Raw genomic sequence first — 24,812 nt, forward strand, 5'->3', positions numbered from 1 at the left:
TATTTTTTATGAACATTCTTGGGTTGTTACTCCTGCCTGTACTATGTGGACTTTCCAAAACAGGCTCCATCCTGCTTACTTGACTTGTTTTGTCAAAGTAACTATACAGAATAAATAGGAACAGAGGTAGTAAACTGGATTTCATTTTGTGCAAAAATCTTCATATGGATTATAGGTAGATCATGTTAATGGGGTAGGTATTTAAAAGGCATGGCTATGTTTATTTTTACATTTTTTACATTCATGTTTATTTTTACATTTACTAACTGCCATTCCAACTGCTCAGAGAACCTTACTGAACCTGATAGTTTTTTACTCCTATAAACTTCCAGATTAAGCTTTCCTGATCATTTTACAAATGATTCTATTTAAAGATCTTCAGTGTTGCTGAGTGGCTTCTAGACTAATTTTAGTAATTTTCAGAATGGCCTATTTCAAATCTCCCTAGGCTTCTCATATTTCATTCAGATTAATCATACACCACATACTTCAAAAGAAAAAGAAGCTTATCAGTTTGAGCCTTGCAAACAAAAAGATGGCAGCAAAGTTGACGCCCCCTTTCTTCTATCTGGGTACTGAGTGCAGAATATTCAAATTTCTCCCATTCTTTCCTTTGGGATGGAAATGATTTACATCTAGGATGACCGTATAATTTTTCATTCAGCCTGTAAATGATTTTGAGAGAAGAAGTGTTAATACTTTCATAAGGATGGGGTTCCGGGGTAGCTCAGTCGAGCATCTGACTCTTGATTTTGGCTCAGGTCATGATTCCAGGGTTGTGGGATCAAGACCTGCATTGGGCTCCGTGCTGAACGTGGAGCCTGCTTAATACTCTGTCTCTCTCTCTGTCTCTCTCCCCGACTCATGTTCTCTCTCTCTAAAAGAAAAAAATTCCATAAGGTAACAGGAATAAACTATGACTGTCACGGGCAAACAGGGTATGTGGCGCCCACTGGAGTAAGGCTCAGTTCTGAGGGCCGCCTTCCTTTCTACCCCAGAACTTGGAAAAGTAGTCTTACCTGAATAGAAATGACAGGATGTCAGCAGTGGCAGCCATTGTGAGCCACCAGGACTCAGGTTTCATTGTGTTTCTTCATTATCTGTTACTCTACTCCCTACGCCCCTACCCCCCTCAGAATTGGGATGGAAGAAAAGGGGTTTATCTTTGTCATTTCCTTTTCCAGTCCTAAAGTGCAGTTACAGAAGTGAAGCTAATTGAGCTTTTCGCTGCAAAGCAGATTTATTTTCAAGCACAACGAGGATACTAGATAAAAGTGAAAGCAGTCTTCTGTCAAATGGAGATCAAGATTCTTAGGTAGCTGACTTTGGGACCTACTACAATGGGAAGGCTTGCTGTGTTGCCCTCGGAACTTGTCTCTACCTGATGCTTTAGCAGGCTTTTCAAACAGATACCCTTTGGGCCAGCTCTTCTAATTCCTTCTGCCCACCAGGATGGTATTCCAGATAGTCTGTGTTCTGTTTATCCAGGAACTCTCCCATGAAGTCTAAGAGATCAGTTCCACTGTTCTCAGAAGCTAAGGTCTTCAGGTCTTGCAGGACCTTGCTTCACACGTGCTCCAACTGCAGAGCAGACATCATCAGAGTTTGTATGCCACTTCCCAGTCCTTTACATCAGGCCCCAGTCACTGGAAGACAGATGGTACCCTCATGTTTTCTCTGTCAAAGGGAGGAAATCAACAATGTTCTGTATAAGAAAATTCCCACATACAGGCTAATACCAACCTTTGCCTTTCCCTCCCAGCCTCTGTGGTTACATAAACATTCCTATGCAAGTGTGTTGTGGGGTCTAGGGTAAAGTAGCAAACTGCTGAACATACCATGAGTATTTTCCAACTGAGGGTAGAATATTCTTTAAAACTCAGTACTTAACTAACGGGATTGCTGCCCATGCTACAATAATAGTAATACTACCTTTTTGAGAACAAAGTAAATGAAAAGGTAGACGTTTGGTTTAGACGAGGATCAAGAGGTTTATTTTTAATAGAATTCACAAAAAATCAAAGTGGGAATGTGATGTGTGATTTGAGTTATTGATGGGGACCGGAGAAGTTTACTTAAAAGTGTTTATTTAGAGGGAATAAATCAAAACTCTAGTTAGTGAAGGAAAGTAGCTGACGATTGAGAAAAATAGTGAATTATAATAGGCTACCCCTAAATCCTAATGTCTTAACAACAGAAGTTTGTTTCTTGCTCATATTACAGGTCTAATGAGGGCTGACAGTTCTCGAAAGAGTCACTCAAGGGCTCTGAGCTGAGGATGATGCCATTTCAACACATGCTTCCATAGCCATAGGCCAGGAGATTTCTCATGATCTTCGAATATCATGTTTGTTTGTTTGCTTGCTTCCGGATGAACATTTTATGCATTTCTAAAGATAAACATTACTGTTTTATAACAATATTTCATTTTACTTTCTTTTTCTATCACTGGACGGCTGATTCCTTTTCTCAGGGTAAAACAGATCTACAATCCCTACCTAAGTACCAGACTTCAAGAATGTTTGAATGGAAGCTTTTTTCATAATTCATTTGGAAGCAAAAGCTGACCTGAATTGGTCTTTATCTCGCTTTAATGTGAATATGAATATGTTTTTGTCACAGATTTAATGTATTTGATTCTGGACTACTTCCCCAGACCTACTGACAGTGTTACAGAATATACAGCATATGCTCATATTACCTTTCAAAAATCTGCAAAATCTGAATTCAAACACATTTGTCCCTTAGTTTCAGAAAAAAGTTTTCAGAAAAAAAAAGCATATATATAGTTTCTTAACAAGCTCACAGAGGTATGGTCCAAACTTAATCCATATAAATAATTTCTAAAAGCATAATTTTCAGGTCCTTGGTTTTCTAAATTCTTCTAATATTTTTTTCTAATACATTCATTTATATCAAAATACATTTTGGCCTGGAGTAAACAATGAGAAATACTTTGAAATGTTTGATTTCATACAGCCACTAGGTGGCATCTTTGTAAAAATAGAAGCACATTAGGGGCGCCTGGGTGGCTCAGTCAGTTAAGCGTCGACTTCAGCTGATCTCACAGTTTGTGATCTCACAGTTCGTGAGTTCAAGCCCCATGTCGGGCTCCGTGCTGGCGGTTCAGAGCCCAAGGCTTGCTTCAGATTCTGTGTTTCCCTCTCTGCGCCCCTCCCCTGCTCACACTCTTTCTCTCTCTAAAAAATAAATAAACAAACAAAAAAATAAAAGCACATTAAAAGATCTGTCTATTGTATAAATAAATACTGAGATAAGTAAAGGTGGATGTTTCACGAGAAATAAAGTTAAGTCATTTTGAGCAATAAATCCTGAGAAAATGCATAAGTTTATTGTGAAAAGTAAAACGTAAAATGAAATTAAAAAAATTACTTTTCCACTTTCAGAATTGAGATTCTTTTTCCTATTCGTTGTTTTCAGCCTGCATTTACATTTATTTTGTAGAACCAAACAACTATATGTTTGTGTGTATATTTGTGTGTGTATGTATATGTATGTATGTATGTGCATGTGTGTGTGTATGTGTGTGATTTTGATGTGTAATAGCCACTCCCACCTGTAGAGACTAACTCAGAAACCCACCAATTTAAGTTAGGCTCATATATTTTAAGGCAGTTGTGTAAGATCATCTCCACAGCAAAGTATAAATAAAATATGAACGTATCGTGGGTATCAAATCACATTTAACGCTGTGAAGTACTTCAAGTTTTCTATCACCAGGTTTTCCTTCCTCCATCTCCTGCCTCTATGCCTACACCTCACGAGGAGGACAGCGAATGATAAATTTTAAAGAGACCCAGCACAGTGAGTGTTTAAAACCAATGGAATTCTCGTTACTAGTAAAATTTAAGATACATTATGATTTTGGAGATGGCAATAGAAGAGTGGAAGAACTTGTTTACATATCTCCAATCACGCCTGGTTTACCCATGAGAGACTAACCCTAAGGGTTATATGAATGCTTCCCCCTCTTTTCTCAGCTCTTTGTGAATACGTGGAATCATGAAGCGATTTAAACAAATTTGCTTTTATTTAAAACCATTATTAAAGCTGACTATATTTGAGAATATAATACATATTTTATATTGTTCTAGTAAAAAACTGTCATAAAATGGGATGAAGACATTGAGAAAAATGACACTGGACATTAAGAAGTTATTGGGGGCATGAGAATGTAATTTCAATGGAACGGTATAAAGGACTGAAGACATTGAACATTATGAATGAAGAATGGACTTTTACTATCTATGACAAAAATTTTAATTTAATCAACCTTACGTGCCTTTTAACTATCAAAGTGTGTTAAACAACATAGAATAGTCGTTTAAAATTGAGGTCTGGAATCAGACTGGGTTTAATCCTGGCTCCCCACTAAACCTCTCTGAGCCTTAGTTTCCTCATTAAGTAAAACGAGGCTAATCACAATTCCTCTTTAATAAAAACCTTGTGGGGCGCCTGGGTGGCGCAGTCGGTTAGGCGTCCGACTTCAGCCAGGTCACGATCTCGCGGTCCGTGAGTTCGAGCCCCGCGTCAGGCTCTGGGCTGATGGCTCGGAGCCTGGAGCCTGTTTCTGATTCTGTGTCTCCCTCTCTCTGCCCCTCCCCCGTTCATGCTCTGTCTCTCTCTGTCCCAAAAATAAATAAACGTTGAAAAAAAAAATTAAAAAAAAAAAAAAAATAAAAATAAAAACCTTGTAAGGATTAAATTAGAAATATATGTGAAGTGCTTAGTAACAAAATACTTAGTATTAGCTATTATTATGAAGCTACGTAATATCTGTCACAACATTTGCAACAGGAATATAATTGATCCTTTCCCCCAATAATATGTGCTGCTTTAAAAACCTTCTTAATTTAAAGAATTTACAGTGATAGAAAAAACCTTTATAATTCCGTGATTAACCAAAGCTTTGCTTCTCCTGACTTAAAAGAAGGAATAGCTCCTGTCTCCCTTTTCTCTTTGGCTACCAGGAAGCTAAGAGCCAAGTTCTAATATTTACAAAGGCAAGCAGGCACGCATTGTGTACAACAATCTTCCCTTGTCAAGGTCTTCACTCTCACTTTATATTTACATATAATTACATTACACATAATATATTACATACCATTTTTTAGATCTATAAGCCAAACTGCTTTCAGCTTTTGGTTTGGAGAACTGTGCCCTGCCGCAAGTTTAAGCGAGAGTCTGGAGGGTAGCGGCCGATTCACTTTAGGACGTAGGTACCCAGCACAGAAAAACCCTGCCGCCAGCTTTCTCCTCCTCGCCCCCGATCCCGCCCAGGTCCCGCTCAGATCCGGTTCAGGACCCACTTCAGGTCCAGCTCCTCCCTTCGCCACACCCCTCCTCCCGCCCCTCGCCCCTAGCTCCGCCCCTCTCCTTCCCTCCCCCGCTTTTCTTTCCAGCGCGGGCACCGCCTCTTCTCGCGTGAGCGGGGCGGGGCGGGAGGAGGTGGTGCCGGGGCCGTTGCTAGGATATGGCCGGCAACACGGAATGTGGCGGGTGCGGACGCTGCTTCCTCTGAGAGATTTTTGAGAAACCTGTGCGACCCAAGTAGCTGCTTTTCTGAGTCAGGTAGGAGGACAGGTTCTGGCTGCCCTCCCTTGGCCCCACCCTCAGACCGGTCTTGAACCGGTGACAGGCGCTGAACTCCCAGAACTTTGTACGGGGCGCTGATCCCTCCTGGGCTCTGGGGACTGCTTAGCCGCTGGACACTGTTCCACCTTTGCTTCAGAAACCGTGCAAAGCATCCCATCTTTCTTAGTTCCTTTTCTGGCTCTGGATCTCAGGTTTGGGATTCGGAAGCAGCAGCAGCAAGGCGGGAGGTGTACCTCATCTTCCACCCGGAGTGCTTATCACGGTAGTAGTAGTAGTAGGTAGGCATCCATGGGGACCATTTTGAGTCTTTTCTAAATAGAGGGCTTTCATGCTTTCCTCCTTGGCACTCTCCTCTCCACCCACGGTCTTTGCTGTAACTCTTAAAAAAACGTAAAAATTAAACAGGTTTATTTGGTAGAAGGCAAAACTGAATCCCAGCCTTACTGGTTCCATCAACATTCTACATATATCAGTGAAATCATGCAAACTGTAAGTGAAAGGGGGACATTTTTGTATGCAATCATCATAGGGACTACTTTGGACAATGTTTTTAAAGATGAAAACATTTAAGTTTGGGTAGGTAAAGGTAAAAGTGATAAAAAGTTCAAACAGTAAAAAGACTGTGCAGTGAAAATCTGTTTTATGCTTCAAGGACCCGGCCTTAGGACAGTGGTGTGTTATTGAGACCATCTGGACTGGATTCCTGACCGCACCCAGTAAAGGTCCTGTATAAACTCTTTAAGATTCTGGCTGGTGGGTCCAGAGATCTACTGTCTTGCAGCTGCCAAAGATAAGCCTTGTTTGTAAGTTCCCTTGCTTATTAAACTTGCCACCTACCATTCTGGAATGCTGCCTCTTTCTTTGGTTTCTCCTTGCGTTCCATGTATGGGGCTCAGTTTTGGATTTAACCCCGGGGGAGCTCTAGAGGTTGTAAACCAACAGCTTTGCTTTTTTACTTAATTGAATCGTAAAGTATGTAGCTTTTAGAATTGGCTTAGCATAGTTCATTTGAGATTTGCCCATGTTGTATCAATAGTTTATTACTTTTTTTATTGATGAGTAGTATTCCATTTTATGAGTGTCTCATATGTGCAGCCGTGCCTCAACTAAGGAACATATGTGTTGTTTCCAGTCTTTGGTGATTAAGAATAAAGCCTTTATGGGGCGCCTTGGTGGCTCAGTCGGTTAAGCATCTGACTCCAGGTCAGGTCATGATCTCATGGTTTGTGGATTCCAGCCCCTTGTCAGACTCTGTGCTGACAGCTTGGAGCTCAGAGCCTGGGGCCTGCTTTGGATTCTGTGTCTCTCCCTCCCCCCCACCCCCGCCGCTCTCTCTCTGCCCCTCTCTTGCTCACGCACTCTCTTTCTCCCAAAAGTAAACATTTAAAAAATCAAAAAAGAATAAAGCATTTATAGACTTTTGTATACAGATTTTGTAGGTGTGTAGTTTTTCATTCCCTCTGGGTAAAGGACACAGATTGCTGGGTCATATGATAAGCATATATTTAATTTTATAAGAAAACTGACAGTTATTTTAAGTGCCATACAATTTTCATTTCCACCATCAAGGTATAAGAAGTCCACTTGTCTTCATACTCACTAGCACTTGCTATCGTTGGTCTAAAAATATATATATATTTGAAGTTCCATTTCTTTAATAACGAATGACACTGAGCATCTTCTCACGTGCTTGTTCTCAGGCCGGGGCTAGAATGAGGCAACTGGGTCCCAAACTTAGGAGGCATCTATTTTTAGGTGCACCTGCAACTATAGCACAGCGCGGTGCTGCATTGCTCCTGTGCCTCTCTAGTCTTGACCCCGCTTATTTGTCTTCTGAAGGATATTCTTTGTTGACTTACCTGTTTAAATATTTTACTCATTTTTAAACTACTATTCTTTTCTTGTTGAGTTTTGAGAGTTCTCTATATATTCTGGTTACAAGTCCTTGGTCAGATATGAGCTTTGTAAAAAATTGCCCCCCGGGCTATGGTTTGTCTTTTTATTCTTCTAGGTGTGTTTTTAGAAGAGCAAAAGTTCTTGATTTTGTTGTTATTGCTGTTTTAGAAGAGGACAGCTTGGCCATTTTAGCGGGGGGAGGATGACCCACCAGACGGAGACAAAAGCATTACCTCAGCCTCCCCGAAGGAATGGGAGGACTATGTTTGCCAGGAATCAGGGCTTCCTTATGAGACTCTTTCTAATCAGGCCATTATGCCCCATTATGGGAGAAAATAACCAAAAGGAAGATTTTTTTTTTTTGTAAGTGAGAGCCTAAAGAAGTTTCTTGAATGTTTTAAAAATTGAGCTTTTGTTCAGTTTTTTTTTCTCATTTCACTTTTTCTCTTTATTGTTTTGGAATTTTAAACCTTTATCTCAGCTCTTTTATTGGTTGTACTGGAAATTCACCTATGCATATTTAATTTAACAAAGTCTAGGGTTAAGAATATCATATCCCTCAATTTTGTAAATAGTATAAGGATTTGAGAACAGCTCATGCTCATCTTTCCCTTCCTAATTACATATTACTATTGTCTAATATTTCAATTTTCTGTTATTTTGTGTTGACAGTATTTGTTTGGGGTTTACCCATATGTGTATAATTTATTTGTTCACCTCTCCTTTTGCACTTTGGACTTCGGTTGAGCCCATTTTCCTCCATCAAATGTATCGTTTACAAGTCCTTAGAGTAGATACCTTGGTGGTAACTTATTTGTTAAGTGTTTCAAAAGATAATTTTGCTAAGTGCACAGTTTTAGGTTGATAGTTCTCTTCTTTTAATTAGTCCATCGTTGCCGTGGCTTCTATATTTCTGATGAGAAATCTACAGTGAGTTTACTTTTCTCCTTTGTGTTAATGTTAGCAAATTAATGTAATCAAAACCGTAGATGATATGTACTTTATCACTGTATGCTTTCCAGACCTTCTCTGTTATTCTGTAATGTAATTACAACATATATGGCTTTGAATTGTGTTTACTTACCCTGTTAAGTGCATATTTATGTTATGCTTCTTGGGTCTTTGCATCCATATTTTTTATCAGCTTTGTGAAATTCTCAGCCATTACCTTTAAAAATATCTTCTCTCTTCCATCTTTTTGTTTTCTCTGGGATTCCAATGTGACCTATACTAGATCAGGGGCTGGCAGACTCTTTCTGAAAAGGGCTTCTCAGGCCACGCGCAATCTCTGTTGCATATTCTTCGTTGTTTTTTATTTTCAAGTACAAAACCATTCTCAGCTCACAGTAAGATCTACTTACCAGTAAAATAGGCTAGACTTTCTTTTTCTCTTTTGCATGGCCCTTAATCTCATACTTTTCATCTCCTTATCTCTTTACAGCATTCTATATAAAATCTTTTTATTTATCTTCTAGTTCATTAATAATTCTCTCTTGAACTCTAATGCTATGTTCATTGAATTCCATAAGTATATATTTTTATTCCAGATATTCCACACTTTTGGAAAGTGGTCATCTAGTAGACAGAGAACTTCACTGACTAACGTTATTTTTTTTCTCTATAAGGATTTGTGCTTAACGAGTTAGCCCTCAACACAACTTTCCCATCTCACTACTGGTCCAAGTTCTAGTCTGCCCCCTGCTGGGCCACTTCTCCCATCCTCCCTTCCATCCTCCCTTCCACCCTCCCTTCCTGGCTGCCAGCTTTTTAAGGTAGGCTTCCTGCTCTGCTGGCTCTTCACTGCTCTGATTCAGCTCCTGCCCCTGCAGCCTTGCTGTTGGCTGCCCTAGGCCACCCTGGGCCCAAGCTCCTGGATGCTGTCATACTGTCTCCCAAGCCAAAGCTCTTGGTTGCTGTAGCTCAGGCCCTAGCCAGCTCCAAGATCCTCCCCACAGTTTGTTGATATGTTTGTTCTGGGGAACAGAGGTCATTGGAGACCTCTGCTACGATTTGTGAGAGCAAAGCTACTACAAAGAGTGTTTACTATCTGGGGTACGGTTGCTGTGGAGCCGGCAGAATCCTTGGAGCTTCTAATCAATTGTAACCTCAGAAGCGTAAATCCTGTGTTAGGTTGTGTTTAGAAAAAAAAAAAAAAAAACTATTCAAATAAGTTCTTTCACAAGGCATTGTTCATTGACTAAGGAAGAGGTGACAATATGTTTTAAAATATTTTTAAATATGTTCTTGACAGTAGATCTTTCTCAAATTTATTGTGCTTTGAGGTCCTCTTTTGGTGTAATTTTTACTTTCTGTGTTGTTTTTATTAAAAATTCACCAGTGTTTTTACCTGATGCCATTGCTAAAATAATCAGTATTTTTAAAAAATAATGAACAACATTGCACTATGTATACCAGCAATGAATTTGATATTTGGTATAGAAATTTTTATGTGTAATAAATGTATTTATGTTTCTTGGTTCAGGAAAATGTCTGATCAGAAAGAAGAATTTGTTGCTCAGAATACTGTTAATGCATCAGAAGAAAATGATGATGCTTTTGAGACTATCAATATTCCGGTTCCCTCAGAAGAGCTTCCGGAGTCCGATCAAACTGAAGATAATGAATCTGAAGTAGAACTGTCTGGTGAGGGCCATGGCACACATGCTGAGGAGGAAAGTAGCCAGAGGTTACCAAGCCTGGAACCAAACGGCGAAGAACAACCTGTGGGAGAGGTTATGTTGCCCAAACACGCTTCATATTCTCCAAGACATTCTCCAAAGCACTATCGAACTGAATATGATAATGCAATGCTGCCAGCCAGAGGGTATTCTGGATCTCTGACACTTCTGAATAAAATAAAGGCCATAAAGGAATCTCTGAAAACATCAATGAAAGATTCCTTAGCAACAGGTATTACCTAGGGAAGATAGGATATTCTGTACCTCATGTCGAAGAACGTTTACTTTTTTAAATTTGTTTTTGTTTAAGGTTTGTTTTATATGTGATATTACATACTTTCCCTATCCCTTTCCCTTATCCACAAAACTTCTGTAGCTACTGCCACTGCATTTCTAATTATGTGTGAAGCTTCTCTATTGTGCAGGGTACTATTTTCCCTAAATAGATGAGCACTATTAAACTTTAAGTTGATGCTGATCTGTTTTTCCTAAGTGAAGTAGGTTTTTTTAAATGTTTAGGGACCTTGGAAAATGGTGGACAAACTGTTGAGTATAACTGTAATTCTTTGACATGCCTCTTTGGAATTGATTCTTCATAGCTGCCAAGAAAGAGTTGGAATGGGACTTGACTCCAGAGAGCCTAGTTCCATCTCTAGTGGTCATTCCTCACATCTTGTTACTTTTACATAATTCTAGACTTCTGTTTAGTGTTAACTTTATATTTAGCTTCAGGAAAACTGTCGTTGTCTTGCATTATAGGTTAATTTTAAAGGCATAATGTTGATGCCGTGTAGGAGTCATTACTACGTGGTTAGTAACAAAGCCAAAGTGGAGTGGCAAGAAGGGGGCTGCACATAGAACCATCCTAGTTGGGTGATTCACTGATTGCTCCTCCTCTCTCTTGTCCATAAGTTTTGAAATTGTTCATCCATAGGGTGAAGAACATGGGCTATCATTTAACAATTAAATAGCAGCTTAGTTTGGCTGGTAAAATGTAGCTTTTGAATCCAGTGGGGGCAGTGTATCCTTGTGTGGCACGTCAATACAAGTAAAGAATGAGAAGGAGGAAGGAGAAGAAAGTAATCAAGCCCAATTATACGTAACTGAAGCTGTTATCCTTCAGTTTCATTATTCACAATAAATTTAGGCTCCATTTGTTTGTTTATTTATTTTTTAAAGTAATCTGTACGCCCAACGTGGGTCTCGAACTCATAACCCTGAAATCAAGAGTCGCATGCTGTACCAGCTGAGCTAGCCAGGCACCCCTGGGCTCTATTTTTTGATATTTCTGTGATCCTGATACTTTAGCTTTTAACAAACACATGGTGATTAAGATAAAGTTGTCTTGGTCCTGTACTTCCTGAGACTCATAAATTCCTTCACATACCACTCCTTCCCAAAGCTTAGGAAGTCACTGCTATGAAAATTTTAAAATATATTAACCATAGAATTTTGAATCCATAAAACAGCTACACTAGCCTTCTGATAATATCTGTGAAAGCGTTTTCTTTGTTGATAGCTGTGAAAACAAGTTTTAACAATCTCAATCTTAACATTGACAATACCTAGTTAAATTTCATTCTGAGATTTAAAAAAAAAGTTTTTTTAATGTTTATTTTTGAGAGATTGAGAGACAGAGTATCAGTGGGGGAGGAGCAGAGAGAGAGGGAGACGCCGAGTCTGGAGCAGGCTCCAGACTCTGAGCTGTCAGCACAGAGCCTGACGAGGGGCTCGAACCCACGTACCATGAAATCATGACCTGAGCTGAAGTCGGACGCTCAGCCGACTGAGTCACCCAGGCGCCCCTCATTCTGAGATTATTTATAAATGTCTCATTTAGCTTTATGAAAATTGTCATGTGTCAGGCATCTAGAAGTATACAAAACTTTTTTGGCCTACAGTGTGCACTCTACCCTCCAACTTACTTATTACATCTTCTCCATTATAATTTAAAGTCTATAGATGTAAAAGAAGAACGTTTACCCCAGTATAATCAGCTTTTAAATACTATGTTTCCCTCCTATAATTTGTGAACAGATAATCATTTTATAATAAGTTTTTTGTTATCAACATGTGTCTTGATTTCCTATTTTATAGAATGTGTAATGAACCGTATAATGTCCATTTTTGTGAAAAGTAGATTTGTGTGCAGTTATTCTAGATGTTTGTAATGAACAGTGATTTCCTGCCTTGCATTTTGGCAATATAGACATAAATCAATTATGGGAGGAAGAATGGGGCACCTGGGCGGCTCAGTCAGTTAGGCGCCCGACTCTTGGTTTCAGCTCAGGTCATGATCTCGTGGTTTGTGAGTTCGAGGCTCACATTGGGCTCTGTACTGACAGTGTGGAATCTGCTTGAGATTCTCTTTCCCTCTGTCTGTACCTCCTCTGCTCACTTGCTCTCTCTCTCTCTCAACATAAATACACATTTAAAAAATTATGGGAAGAGGAATGGACTTAGTATTAGACACCTTCTATTTTGAAAATTTCTTTATTGACTTTTCTTAACTTCATGAATAATCACTGATTTACTAATGCATGCTATCAATGTGTAATCGAAGTATGCACATTCATAAGTTCAGGGACACCCTCTAGGTCTTAGGGTCTCCCCTTCCAATACTCAGTACACAGAAATGCTTGAGTTTCTGAGATGCTCCTGTGTTTATATCTGAGTAATGTAATACCAGATACCAATACCAAATTAGTACCAAATAATTCCAGTATAACACCAGATATTGGAAATCTTTAAAAGTAGTTTAGCTTTATTTCTTTCTTATTTCTTGTGGCATTTTGAGCAAAGAGGTAATCTTGAAAGTGCATTGATCCTCATAGCAGAGACTGGAATAATGATCTGAACTTTTAAGCTAGAGTTGGGGGAGCAGGTATTGACTACTGATGCTAATTCTTGAGATTCTGAGTTAATTTTCAAAACCAAAACTGAATGTCACTTCTCATAGCATTTGAAAAGTAACTCTTATCATGGAGGTACAGTGGGGGAACATGGCAGAGGCAACCTGCATTCTATGTGGTTAAAAATTGTCCCATAATTTTCTATCTGCTTATGCACTGGGTTGCTGACCCTTGCTTTTGACTATGATTCTTTCTTTTCTCTTTTTATCTACAGTAAAAGTTGTACTTTTTCCTGTGGGCCAGGAAATTATAATGCCTTTTAAAATAGACTCCATTGTAAAGTACCTCAAGGATCATTTTTCATACGTATTAAGTATCCCATCTAACGTACTGCAGATGAGATATTCAGGTAAGCTTGGAAGCGAATAAAACTTATCAAGACTTCTTTAGTTTTAATGTGTAGATAAACAAGATCTTTAATTTGTTAAATGAAGTATCTTGATATTTACTATTTGAACATTATATTGTGATTATACATTCATTCAACTCATTTTTATTGAGTACATATTTGTTCTAAATACTTTGCTAAGAACTGAAGATGTAGAGAAACATGAAACAAAACTTTGTCGGTTTACAGACTAGTCAGAAAGATGATATATGCAATAGTTAACCACATAATGTGCAAATGTTTTAATGGAGATATGCTCAAAAAGCTGTGAGAACAGAGAGGAAGGAAACCGGGAGGTTCTAGAAAGCTTCATTTAATAAAAGTGACAATACGTGAGCTGAGTCCCAAAGAGGTGAGAAAACCTGGGACTTCAGGGAAGTGGTAAGAAGTTTAGAGTGGCTGGAAGTAGATGCTGTGTGGTGAGTAGGAGGCAATGAGGTTGAAAGAAGTGGATAAGGATGAGCATGTATAAAATAAGAAGAGGCCTGAAAATGATTTATCTGTCAGTCCTTATACAGTAAGGTGAATTCACATTCCCTGATGTTCAAGTTTACTTATATTTTGTGGGCAGTATTGGACAGCCCGCTTTATGTAGCTTTGTGTCATGGGAGGATTTAGTCTTTGTAACTGTGATATAATTAGTAAAACCATGATAGTTAAATAAATGTTTCTATAGAATATGTCTGCACAGATCCTAATATTTTCATTTTAAAAGTTTTGGTACTAACTTAAAAAGATGCCACCAGAAAGTTTCCAGGGAAATAAAAACATTTTTTGTGTGTGGGAAAATCCTAAATACTAAAAAGGATTAAGCCACACCTGTTAAGTTCCTCCTTGTCAAATCAGAGAAAATAATCAGTTCAATTTCAAAATTATTTTTAGAAAACTGTTATAATGAATGTGCTGTAATACTAAGATGTTCATGTATTCAAACAACTGATTACTAAGGTTGGTTAGGGAAACAATACTAAAATTTAAACTTATTAGTAATAACAATCATGATAGTTAATTTATTGAGCACATATTGTGTACTAGTCCTATAAAATGTTTTGCCTATATTATCACATTATCATTCAACCCACATAACAACCCTTTGACGTAGGTATTATTATTAACTTTTTTTTTTGAAAGAAGGAAACTAAAGCTTGGGAAACTAGCATAAATTCACATAGCTAATGAGTGTTAGAGTCTGAACTTAAACATAGGTATGACTCCAAAAAGGGAATTGGAAATTGTTTGGCATTATATACAAGGTGAAGTTCAAAACTGGAGAAGAGAGCACTTTGAGACTGGAGTAGCTAACTAGTGGTACCTGAGACTAATCTTTGTTCTTTGCACTTCATGACCTTTCTTCTGTATGTGTAAGTGCCAGGCATCACCACTGGGTAACAGGGTTATGTCAGCCATGATAATTAAAGAGCTTGATTCTGTGTCAATCGCCCTCTAAGACAGGTGCTTCTCCTAGTACTAGAATTGGAGTTCAAATTGGGACTAAGCCTACTATACAAACTAGAGGAATGAAGAGAAGAAGGGTCTGGGAATCTATATTCGTTTTCTATAGCTGTTATAACAACCACAAGCTCAGTAACTTAAAGCAACACATGACTTCTCTTATTGCTCTCGAGGCCAGAAATCCTAGATCAGTTTCACTCACATGAAGCTGACATACAGGCAGGGCTGTTCTCCCTCTGGAGGTTCTGGGGACAATCTGCTCCCTTGTCTTTTCCACTTCTAGAGTTGTATACCTTGCATTCATTGGCTTGTCGCCCCCTTCCTCCATCTAAAGCAAGCAGAAGAACATCTTCAAATCTCTCTCTGCTTCTGTCTTATCATCTTCTCTATAGTCACATCTCCCTTCCTTCCTCTGTAAAGGCATTTGTGATTACATTTAGAACACACTTAGATAATCCAGGATAATCTCCTGATTTCAAAAATTTTAACTTAATAAAATTTGCAGTCATCTTTGCCATATAAGGTAACATTCATTGGTTCTGGGGATTAAGACATGGATATATTCTGGGGCCATTATTCAACCTATTACAAAGCCCGTATAACATTCATGTTAATTTTCTAAGTTAAGAGTTTGGGGTGTGGAATTGAAACTCAAGGATCTTTATACTTTCTTAAACATAGCAAAAATAAACTGGTGGTATCTGATATATTTCTAAGAATTAATGTAACAAAACCTTTGCTATGTTCAAATTCCCAATTGTAATTTAGGATGACCATTCATTGGAAGAGTCATATATATTCTATCAAAACAGCAGCCAATAACATTACACATATTTTTGTATTCCTTAAAATAGAGAAATAAAATTGGAGTCAATTTATAGAATAAACCAATGAAGGGGGATAGAAGTAAAAAAGATACAAAATAACATAAAAATATAGTGGTGTACACTTTTTCCAGCACAAAGCTGAAGCTTAACTCTACTTTTCCATGAATTTACTAATATGAGTTCCTGATTATAGAAACAGAAAGAGAAGGATTCTTTGGAACTCTGAGTATATGCTTTTCTGCATTGGAGACAGGAGTGGGTATTACAATAATCAAATTTTCCCTGAATTAGATATGTCCTGTGCTTACACACATTGTGATTTTTTTTAGAGAATCAATGTTTAGAATACGATTGTACTCATAGAATATGTTTTTACTTTAAAATATCTATAGAGTTGCATGGTTATTATATATTTGTGTTTCTGATGAGAAATCCTGTGAGAGTTATAGCTTTATTTATAATGTGGAATTCTTGCATCTTAACTTTTCCCATTGTGGAGTTTTCTGTACTAACATTATAGTAAGGGGTGGACATCATCAATATTCTATTAAGTAATTAAACTATATGTGTTCATAGAATCATCTTCGATGTTTTTGATCCCCTTAAAATGAGTACATATAGTTATTTCTTTGTCATACACTTCTTACAGTTTCATGTCATTTTTTAGGAATAATCCTTAAAAATAATGAGACCCTGCTACAACATGGAGTTAAGCCACAGGATATTGTACAAGTGGAAATCTTTTCTACAGATCCAGATCTATTTCCAATCAAAAGAGTAGATGGATTAAGTGATGCCTCTCACATCATAACTGTCAGAGTACAAACTGGTTAGTTATTTGATGTCTTTTAGATGAAGTATTTTAGAGTCCCTTTGTAGGTGAGCTTTCATTCAGTCTTGGTTTTTACCTCCTTAGGCATTGCTCAGTACCAGGACGTAGCTGTTGAGATTATAAAATCTGACTTTCACAAACCATTTCTTGGTGGATTCAGACATAGAATAACAGGAGTAGAATATCACAATGCTGGAACACAAACTGTACCTAAAAAGATTACCAAAAAAGACTATGCATTTTGTAGGGATACCCAGGTAAGAGTTTTATTTTCCTATGGAGATTTTTGAAACTGCAGAATCAACAAATGTTCTGTATACCTGTCTAAAGTCTTCCCCATTTGCAACGATGTGGGTATGCTAAGTGAAATAAGTCTGTCAGAGAAAAGACAAATGCTATATGGTTTCACTCATATGTGGAATTTAACAAACAAAGAAGCAAAGAGGGGGAAAAAAGAGAGAGAGACGCAAACCAAAAAACAGACTCTTAACTATAGATAACAAACTGATGGTGATCAGAGGGAGGTGGGTGGGGGGATAGGTTGAATGGGTCATGGGGATTAGGAGTACACTTGTGAGGAACACTGGGTGATGTATGGAAGTGTTGAATCACTATATTGTACATCTGGAACTAATATTACATTGTATGTTAACTAGAATTTAAATAAAAACTTAAAAAAATTAAAATCTTTCAAGGAATTATATGGCAATTAAAATAATAACAGAAAATTTACTAAACAGAAAAATGTGGTCTTTACTGACTTATATGTGTATATAGTGGATATTTAAATATTTATGTTTTTATTTTAGACAGTTTTTCAGAGAAAAAAGCTCCAGCAAACTACAAATACAACATCCACACAGATGACTAAAATTGGGGTGTATGTATCAAATATGACTGATAAACTGGTAACACCAGGAAAATATTTTTCAGCAGCAGAATACCATGCTCAAAGATTACAGGCGGTAAGATAACTTTTATCATGAGTGAATTTTAAAACTGAAGTATATAAGCCAGTTGTTCTGTGTGTGTCTGCCTGCGTTTCTGTATTCCACACTAGTTTACGAAGAACACCTACGTGAGTGTTGTTGAAGAAAAAATTATTCGTAACACATATTAAAGATGGTAAGGCAAACTTTTTCAAGAGGGGCTACTCCTTGGAGTTTTGTAGTAGGGAAGAGAGATTGGGCTCAACCCCAAATACAAAAACTGGGAAAACTGGAAATTTATAGCCAAGGAGTAGGGTAGGGGTCAATGGAAGGGAAATTACCATGAAAACATGAAAGGAAATGGGAGATCCTGGCTAACCCATTCTAACGGGATTTTTGCTGAAGGCAGGCCAGAGTGATTAGGCATCATCTGTTGGATATGAAGGAAGATGAGGAACCTGATCAAATATTGAGGATAATCACATATGAGGGTGGGGATTCTGGTTAAACTTACTTAACCAGGATTTTGCTAAAATTGAACAATGCAGAGATGAACACAGAAGCCCAAAAGTTGAGGCCTAGTTGAAAAAATGCCTGATTAGAGTTTGGTCAAGGAGAGAATGTTTATCAGTCAGAATCATGTTTTACTGGTATTAAAAGCAGTTTTTATCTCCACATCCTCCCCCAATTCTTCCCCCCCCCCCCCCCACCGGCCCCCGTAAAAGGAACAAGAATTCTAAATGCTCCTAATCCCTTCCTTTCCTTTAGGGATTCCCAGGGGTTTTGTGTGTTATGTTTGGCCATTATTGGTTTTGTCCATCTCTGTCCCTTAACCTTAACTCCTCTATCCCTTGGCCTTAATCCCTGGGACAGTAGAATCACCTAGGGAGCTTTCCAGAGTAATTGAAACCAAAGCATACTAAAGTCTGTTTTCTCTGATATTGATATAATTGCCGCTCCAACTTTTTATGTTACATTTGCATTGTCTTTTTCTGTCCTTTTACTTTCAATCTATTTGAGTCTGAATCTAGTGTGTATCTCTTGTAGACAGCATATAATTGGATCTTGTCTTTTTATCTAGTCTGATCGTCTCCACCTTGTGATTGGAGTGTTTAAAACATTTATATTTAGTTTAATTATTGATAAGGTTGGATTATATCAGCCATTTGCTATTTGTTTTCTGTATGCCATTTGTCTCTCTTATTCTTTCTTCTTCCTTTACTGTCTTCTTTTATGTTAAATAGGTATTTTCTAATGTACCATTTTAATTCTTTTTTTTAATATAAAACCTTTACTTTTAGTATAATATATACTTTAAAAAATATGCAATTCAATCATTTTTACTATATAAGCAGAATTATACAACTGTTACCACAATCAATTTTAGAACATTTTCATCATCCTGGAAAAAAAATCCTGGACCCAATAGCTGTCAATCCCTATTTTCTGTCTTAGGAAACCACTGATCTACTTTCTGCCTGTATTGATTTGCCTATTCTGGATATTTCATATACAGGGAATCATACAATATGCAGCATTGAATAAATGTTTTTAATGTTTATTTTTGAGAGAGAGGGAGACAGACAAAGTGTGAACAGGGGAGGAGCAGAGAGAGGGAGATACAGAATCTGAAGCAGACTCTGAACTGTCAGCACAGAGCCTGATGCGGGGCTCGAACTCACAAACTGTGAGATCATGACCTGAGCCGAAGTCAGATGCTCAACTGACTGAGCCACCCAGGCACCCCACAATATGCAGTATTTTTTGATTGGCTATTTTTAAACGTAGCATAATGTTTTCATGGCTTATCCATGTTGTAACAGGTATCACTATTTCATTCCTTTATACTGCAGAATAATATTACATTATAGGTACTCAATTGGATATACCTACGGTATCTATGCCAGCGTATATACTGTATTTTCTTTGTCTATTTACTGGTTGATGGACATTTGGGCTGTTTCCACTTATTGACCATTAGGAATAAAGCTGCCATAAACATTTATGTACTAATTTTTATGTGGACATATGTTTTCATTTCTCCCGGGGTATATGTCTAGGAGTATAATTTGTATCATATGGTGAATATAGATGTTTAACCATTTTAAGGAACTGTCAGACTGTTTTCCAAAGCAACTACACCATTTTATGTCCCACCAGAAGTATACAAGGATTCTAATATCTTCACATCCTCATCAACACTTGTTATTGTCTGTTTTTTTCATTATAGCTGCTCTAATAAAGTGAAGGGACAGCTCATTTGGTTTTGATCTATACACCATGATGACTAATGATACTGAATATCTTTTTATGTGCTCGTTAGCAACTTGTCTGTATTCTTAAGAGAAATGTATATTCAGATCCTTTGCCATTTTTAATTGGGTTCTCTTCTTTATTATTGCTTTGTTGTTTTTTAAAATTATTTTTTTTTTGAGTTATTTCCTAAGTGGTTGCTCTAGTGTAATTTAGGGATTACAATATACATCTCAGTTTATAACAATATACTTGACAGTAATACTAACTAAAATCCAATAAAATACTGAAACTTTGCTCTAATAAAACTTCAATTTCAGGGGCGCCTGAGTGGCTCAGTCAGTTAAGCGTCCGACTTCAGCTCAGGTCATGATCTCATGGTCCTTGAGTTCGAGCCCCATGTCGGGCTCTAAGCTGACAGCTCAGAGCCTGGAGCCTGCTTCGGAATCTGTGTGTCCCTCTCTCTCTGATCCTCCCCCGTTCATGCTCTGTCTCTTTCTGTCTCAAAAATAAATAAACATTAAAAAAAAACCCTGCAATTTCATCCCTTCTCCTTTGTGCTATCACTGTTCTACAAATTTATATACTCTTTGTATATTTTAAGCTCTACAAATCCTTTTATAATTTACTGTTTTATGCAGTTGTCTTTTAAATAAGTTAATCATAGGAGATCCTGGGTGGCTCATTTAAGCATCTTACTTAAGCTCAGGTCATGATCTTGCAGTTTATGGGTTCAAGCCCTGCATCGGGCTCTGTGCTGACAGCTCAGAGCCTGGAACCTGCTTCGGATTCTGTGTCTCCCTCTCTCTCTGCCCCTCCCCTGCTTGTGCTCTCTTTCTCTCTCTCTTTCTCAAAAATAAATAAACATTTTTTTAAAAAATTAAAAAAAATAAGTTAATTGTAGAAAAGAAGATATATATAGTCCTTGATATTTACCTATATAATTATCTTTTCTGGTGCTATTTATTTCTTCATTTGGGCTAAAATTAATATCTAGTGTCATTTCCTTTCAGTCTAAAGAGCTCCCTTTAGTATATCTTGTGTATGCTTGTTTGCTTGATGGTACCCTGAATATCTCTGTTCATTTACCTTATTTTTTTCCCATCCCCTCAGGGCAGATAATTTCTAATGATGTATCATCACATTTATCATTTTTATTATTATAAAAATTATTATATTATTCAGATCTGTTTTTGAGCCTGTCCAATAGGTTTTAATTTAATTAAAATCCCAAAATTTTCATTTGGTTCTCTTTTTTAAATAATTTCTTTTTACTGATAATAATTTTTACTGATAAATAATAATATTTAACTGATAATAATTTCTTTTTACTAATTTTCTTTTTACTGATATTCTCTATTTTATGAATCATTGCCATCTTTCTTTTAACTTTTAAACTTTATTCCCTTTAGTTCTTTGAACATGTTTATCATATCTGCTTTGAAATCTTTGTAAGTCCAACATCTTAGACCCCTCAGAGGCAGTTTCTATTGATTGGTATATTTTTTCATTCTAAATTGGTCATACTGTCTTCTTTTTGCTCTCATAATTTTGTTGTTGTTGTTGAAAACTAGACATTTTAAGTAACATTGTAACAACTCTGTATCCTGTCCCTGTTTACTCCAGGGATTGATGTTATATCTGTCTTATATTTGTTTAGTGATTTGTCTGGATTAATTAATTAGAGCAGGGGTTCTCAACTGGGAGTGATTTTGCTCCCCAGGCAACATTTACATTGTCTGGAGATATTTTTGATTATGACTTGAGGGTGAGGGTGCTAGTGTCATTTAATGGTAGAGGACACATATCGTGCCAAATATCCTATAACGCGTAGGAAACTCCAACCCCACTGCAGCAGCTTGGTTATCTGGTCCAAAATATCAACAGTGCCATTGCTGAAACCTGCTTTAGAGTTTGTCTCTATCACAATATATGGCCATTGATTTCTCTGCTCAAAAGAAATGTTGTTGTTTTTCTTCTTGTAAGTCTGGCTTCCTAAGGGTTGCCCTTGGTTTAACATAGCTTAATGGTTAGGTAATGATTGATCAAAGGCTGTGCTCAAATTCCTTGAGCTAGTAAAGCTTCCACTCTCACTAATGGATCCATGTGTTTGGAGGATGCATTGGAAGTTCAGACAAGTTTAGTTTATGACCATCCTGGCTTTTACTTTCTGCTGGGTTTTCTTCTTGCATTTCTTCTGCACAAGGCTTCACAGGCAGCCTGGGATATGTGAATAGGTAGGGCTTTCTCCAGTCTCTCCTGAGTATGTATTCATCCTTATACATGTGTTCAGCCTTCAGACTACCAAGGATATTTGGGAAGTTATCAGGGCTCGCTGTGGCCTATCTCCTTTTCCTGATATCTCTGATTAATTTCTCACTAGTCTGCTTGTCTGTTGCTTGCTCCAGACTACAATCTCAGCTATCTGAGTTGCTGGCCTCTTTTTTTTTTTTTTTTTTTTTTTTTTTTTGCCACAGAGATTACTATTGTTTGTGACATTGCTTAGGGAGTATAGAGTTTTTCTTTGCTTCATTTTAAATCAATTCAACACCCTGAAAGTGGACACAGATGAATCCAGGGTGAGGAGAAGGAAGATACGAGAGCAGCCCCAACTTGAAATGCCATAGACTATCAGTGCTCCTACTTGAGGGTTAGTAATCTTTCTTCAATAAACATTTATTTGATGTATGCCTTTGGTCAATTTCCAGAATCCTGAAATGGTTATTATTATTTTTTTAAAAACAATTTTGTACAGTTTTATCATTCCTTTTTGGAGAGAGCATTTGATGAGACTTTTACTTTTCTAATCTGGTAGTCCTGCCCCCAGGCCCAAAGAGAATTTTCAGTGACCTATTTTGACATGACAGAATTTTCACAATTGAAATAAAGTATATTTTAATATACATAAAATATAAAATATATTTAAAAATATGAATCTCGGGGTGCCAGGTGGCTCAGTTGGTTAAGTGTCCAATTCTTGATCTCAGCTCAGATCTTGATCTCAGGGTCATGAGTTCAAGACCCGCAATGAGCTCCATGCTGGACATGAAGCCTACTAAGAAAAAAAAAAAAAAATAGAATGAAATGAAATGAAATAAAATAAAATAAGAATCTCTTAGAAATTTATCAGGAATGTGTATGCATGCACACACACACATTCCTTAAATTGTAATCTATAATCACTTGTATATATGGTCCAGTCACTATTATCTTCTTGTGTATTTTCCTAAAGGAGCTTGGTCTGAGCCTGTATAGAATTGGCCCTATAGGTGATCTGTAGGCAAGGTGGATGCTCTTAGCTTGAGAAGATGTTCCCTGTCCATTTGTTGTTTGGTCTTTGGAAAGTCTGCTAGGCATTGCGGCTGGTGCAGGCTTTAAGGGTCTGGGGAAGGCAGGCTGGATTGGCTGCTCCACAGGAGTGTAGCTTGGAGAATGAGAAGGCCGGAGAACACAAAGGCTTCCTCCCATGCCCCAGCTTGTTTGTTACCGGATCACTCATATAACAACTACCATACTTTTCATCGCCTGCAAGTTCATTCTGTCAGTGGCCCTATGTTTGGCCTGAATGTGTCCTGGGGAACCTACCTCCATGAGGAAGCTAAGATATTACAACCCATGCAATAGGCTCATTAACTTGAAGGAGGGAAGCCAACCAGGGCAATTTGCCTGGCTTTTATTAAGGGAGATGCGGAAATAGAAATTTGATAGAAAGTAATACTCTGTCATATTATCATATTGGTGTATTTCCTTCAGTCATTTTCTACATGTATAAAACACATTTGAGACCACACTGTGTGTCAATGTGTCTTTAATTCATTACTGAATAACTTCTGGATTGGGTTGATAAATTTAAAAAATACCTATTTAGTCTCTTCCTACCCCAAATTGCTCAACTGAATTGCACACTTTTAACACTAGCTTTTGAAAGTGGAAAAGTCTACTTACTAGGTTTTGTGAAGGAAGATGTAGTACTGACTAGCAATCCTCCTTCCTTGCTGGGTATTTCTGGCAGATTCAAACTCAGTGTTAAGGTCCTCTTGGATTATGACTCAGCTTTGCTGGGTCTCTAGCTCCGGGCATGATTGGAACAGAAGCAGTCCATGGTGGTGACAAGGACTCAAGGCTAGTGCAACACAAGTACAAGTGTGTGAAAAGCTAAAGATTTTGTGCAGAATGTAAGTCAATGCAGTGCTTCTTTCATTGAAAAAATGTTGCTGTGAGAAAAAAAGTCAACTAAATTAAATAGTATGTTTGATTTACTCTGTAATGCAGGGTTCTTGAGGCCATTTGTAGCCTGGTAACAAGGTAAGAAGCCATGTGGGCCAGCAATAGAATCATAGGCCACATTTTGAGTACCACTGTGAGAATTTTTAAAACATTTTTTTAATATTTTATTTATTTTTGAGAGAGAGAGAGAGAGAGAGAGAGAGAGGAGGAGGGACAGAGAGGGAGACACAGAATCCGAAGCAGGTTCCAGGCTCTGAGCTGTCAGCACAGAGCCTGATGTGGGGCTCAAACCCATGAACCATGAGATCATGACCTGAGCTGAAGTCAGACATTTAACTGACTGAGCCACCCAGGTGCCCCATTCATTGTGAGAATTTTAAATAGGTTCCTCCCCAATCAATGTCCACCCAGTGCTGAAGGCTGTTAAATCAAAAGATGCTCTTTGCTTTTTCACTTCTTTCTTTTTGAGACCCAGAAGAGAGCACCTAATTATTAGGGCCAAAGTTTGACTAATATTAAAACTACTAAAATTCTGGGGCACCTGGGTGGCTCAGTCAGTTATGGGCCTGCCTCTTGATTTCAGCTCAGGTCATGATCTGACAGTTGTGAGATTGAGCCCCACATCAAACTGTGCTAGGCATGGAGTCTGTTTAAGATCCTCTCTCTCTCTCTCCCTCTGCCCCTTCCCTGCTCACTCTTGCACATTCTGTCTCTCTCTCTCTCTCTCTCAAAAAAATACTAAAATTCTTTGAATTAGAGTCTTACCAACTCCAATACACCATACATTTAGTGCTATTTATTT

The 24,812-nt window shown here is 37.8% G+C and overlaps 1 protein-coding gene and 1 long non-coding RNA gene across 3 annotated transcripts in view; one reads left to right on the forward strand and one right to left on the reverse strand.

Moving 5' to 3' along the window:
- Positions 1 to 1,215: 1,215 nt before the first annotated feature.
- LOC147583085 (uncharacterized) lies at positions 1,216 to 5,472 on the reverse strand. The gene is made up of 2 exons (XR_015245213.1): positions 5,126 to 5,472; positions 1,216 to 1,677 (listed from the first exon to the last, which is right to left on the reverse strand). It is a non-coding gene; the product is annotated as an uncharacterized LOC147583085 (long non-coding RNA).
- Positions 5,468 to 24,812, forward strand: part of IQUB (IQ motif and ubiquitin domain containing) — a 121,995-nt gene continuing 102,650 nt past the window's right edge. For both annotated transcript variants that reach the window (XM_086691177.1, XM_025929906.2), the window contains exons 1-6: positions 5,468 to 5,592; positions 9,995 to 10,422; positions 13,317 to 13,451; positions 16,437 to 16,598; positions 16,686 to 16,858; positions 17,411 to 17,566. In XM_086691177.1, the coding sequence (XP_086547303.1) occupies positions 9,999 to 10,422; positions 13,317 to 13,451; positions 16,437 to 16,598; positions 16,686 to 16,858; positions 17,411 to 17,566 (1,050 nt within the window). In that variant the 5' untranslated portion in view covers positions 5,468 to 5,592; positions 9,995 to 9,998. The remainder of the gene's footprint in view (positions 5,593 to 9,994; positions 10,423 to 13,316; positions 13,452 to 16,436; positions 16,599 to 16,685; positions 16,859 to 17,410; positions 17,567 to 24,812) is intronic.

The sequence above is a fragment of the Puma concolor genome, chromosome A2, assembly GCF_028749965.1.
Source record: "Puma concolor isolate L17-30 chromosome A2, mPumCon1.1.hap2, whole genome shotgun sequence".
NCBI classification, from domain to species: Eukaryota; Metazoa; Chordata; class Mammalia; order Carnivora; family Felidae; genus Puma; species Puma concolor.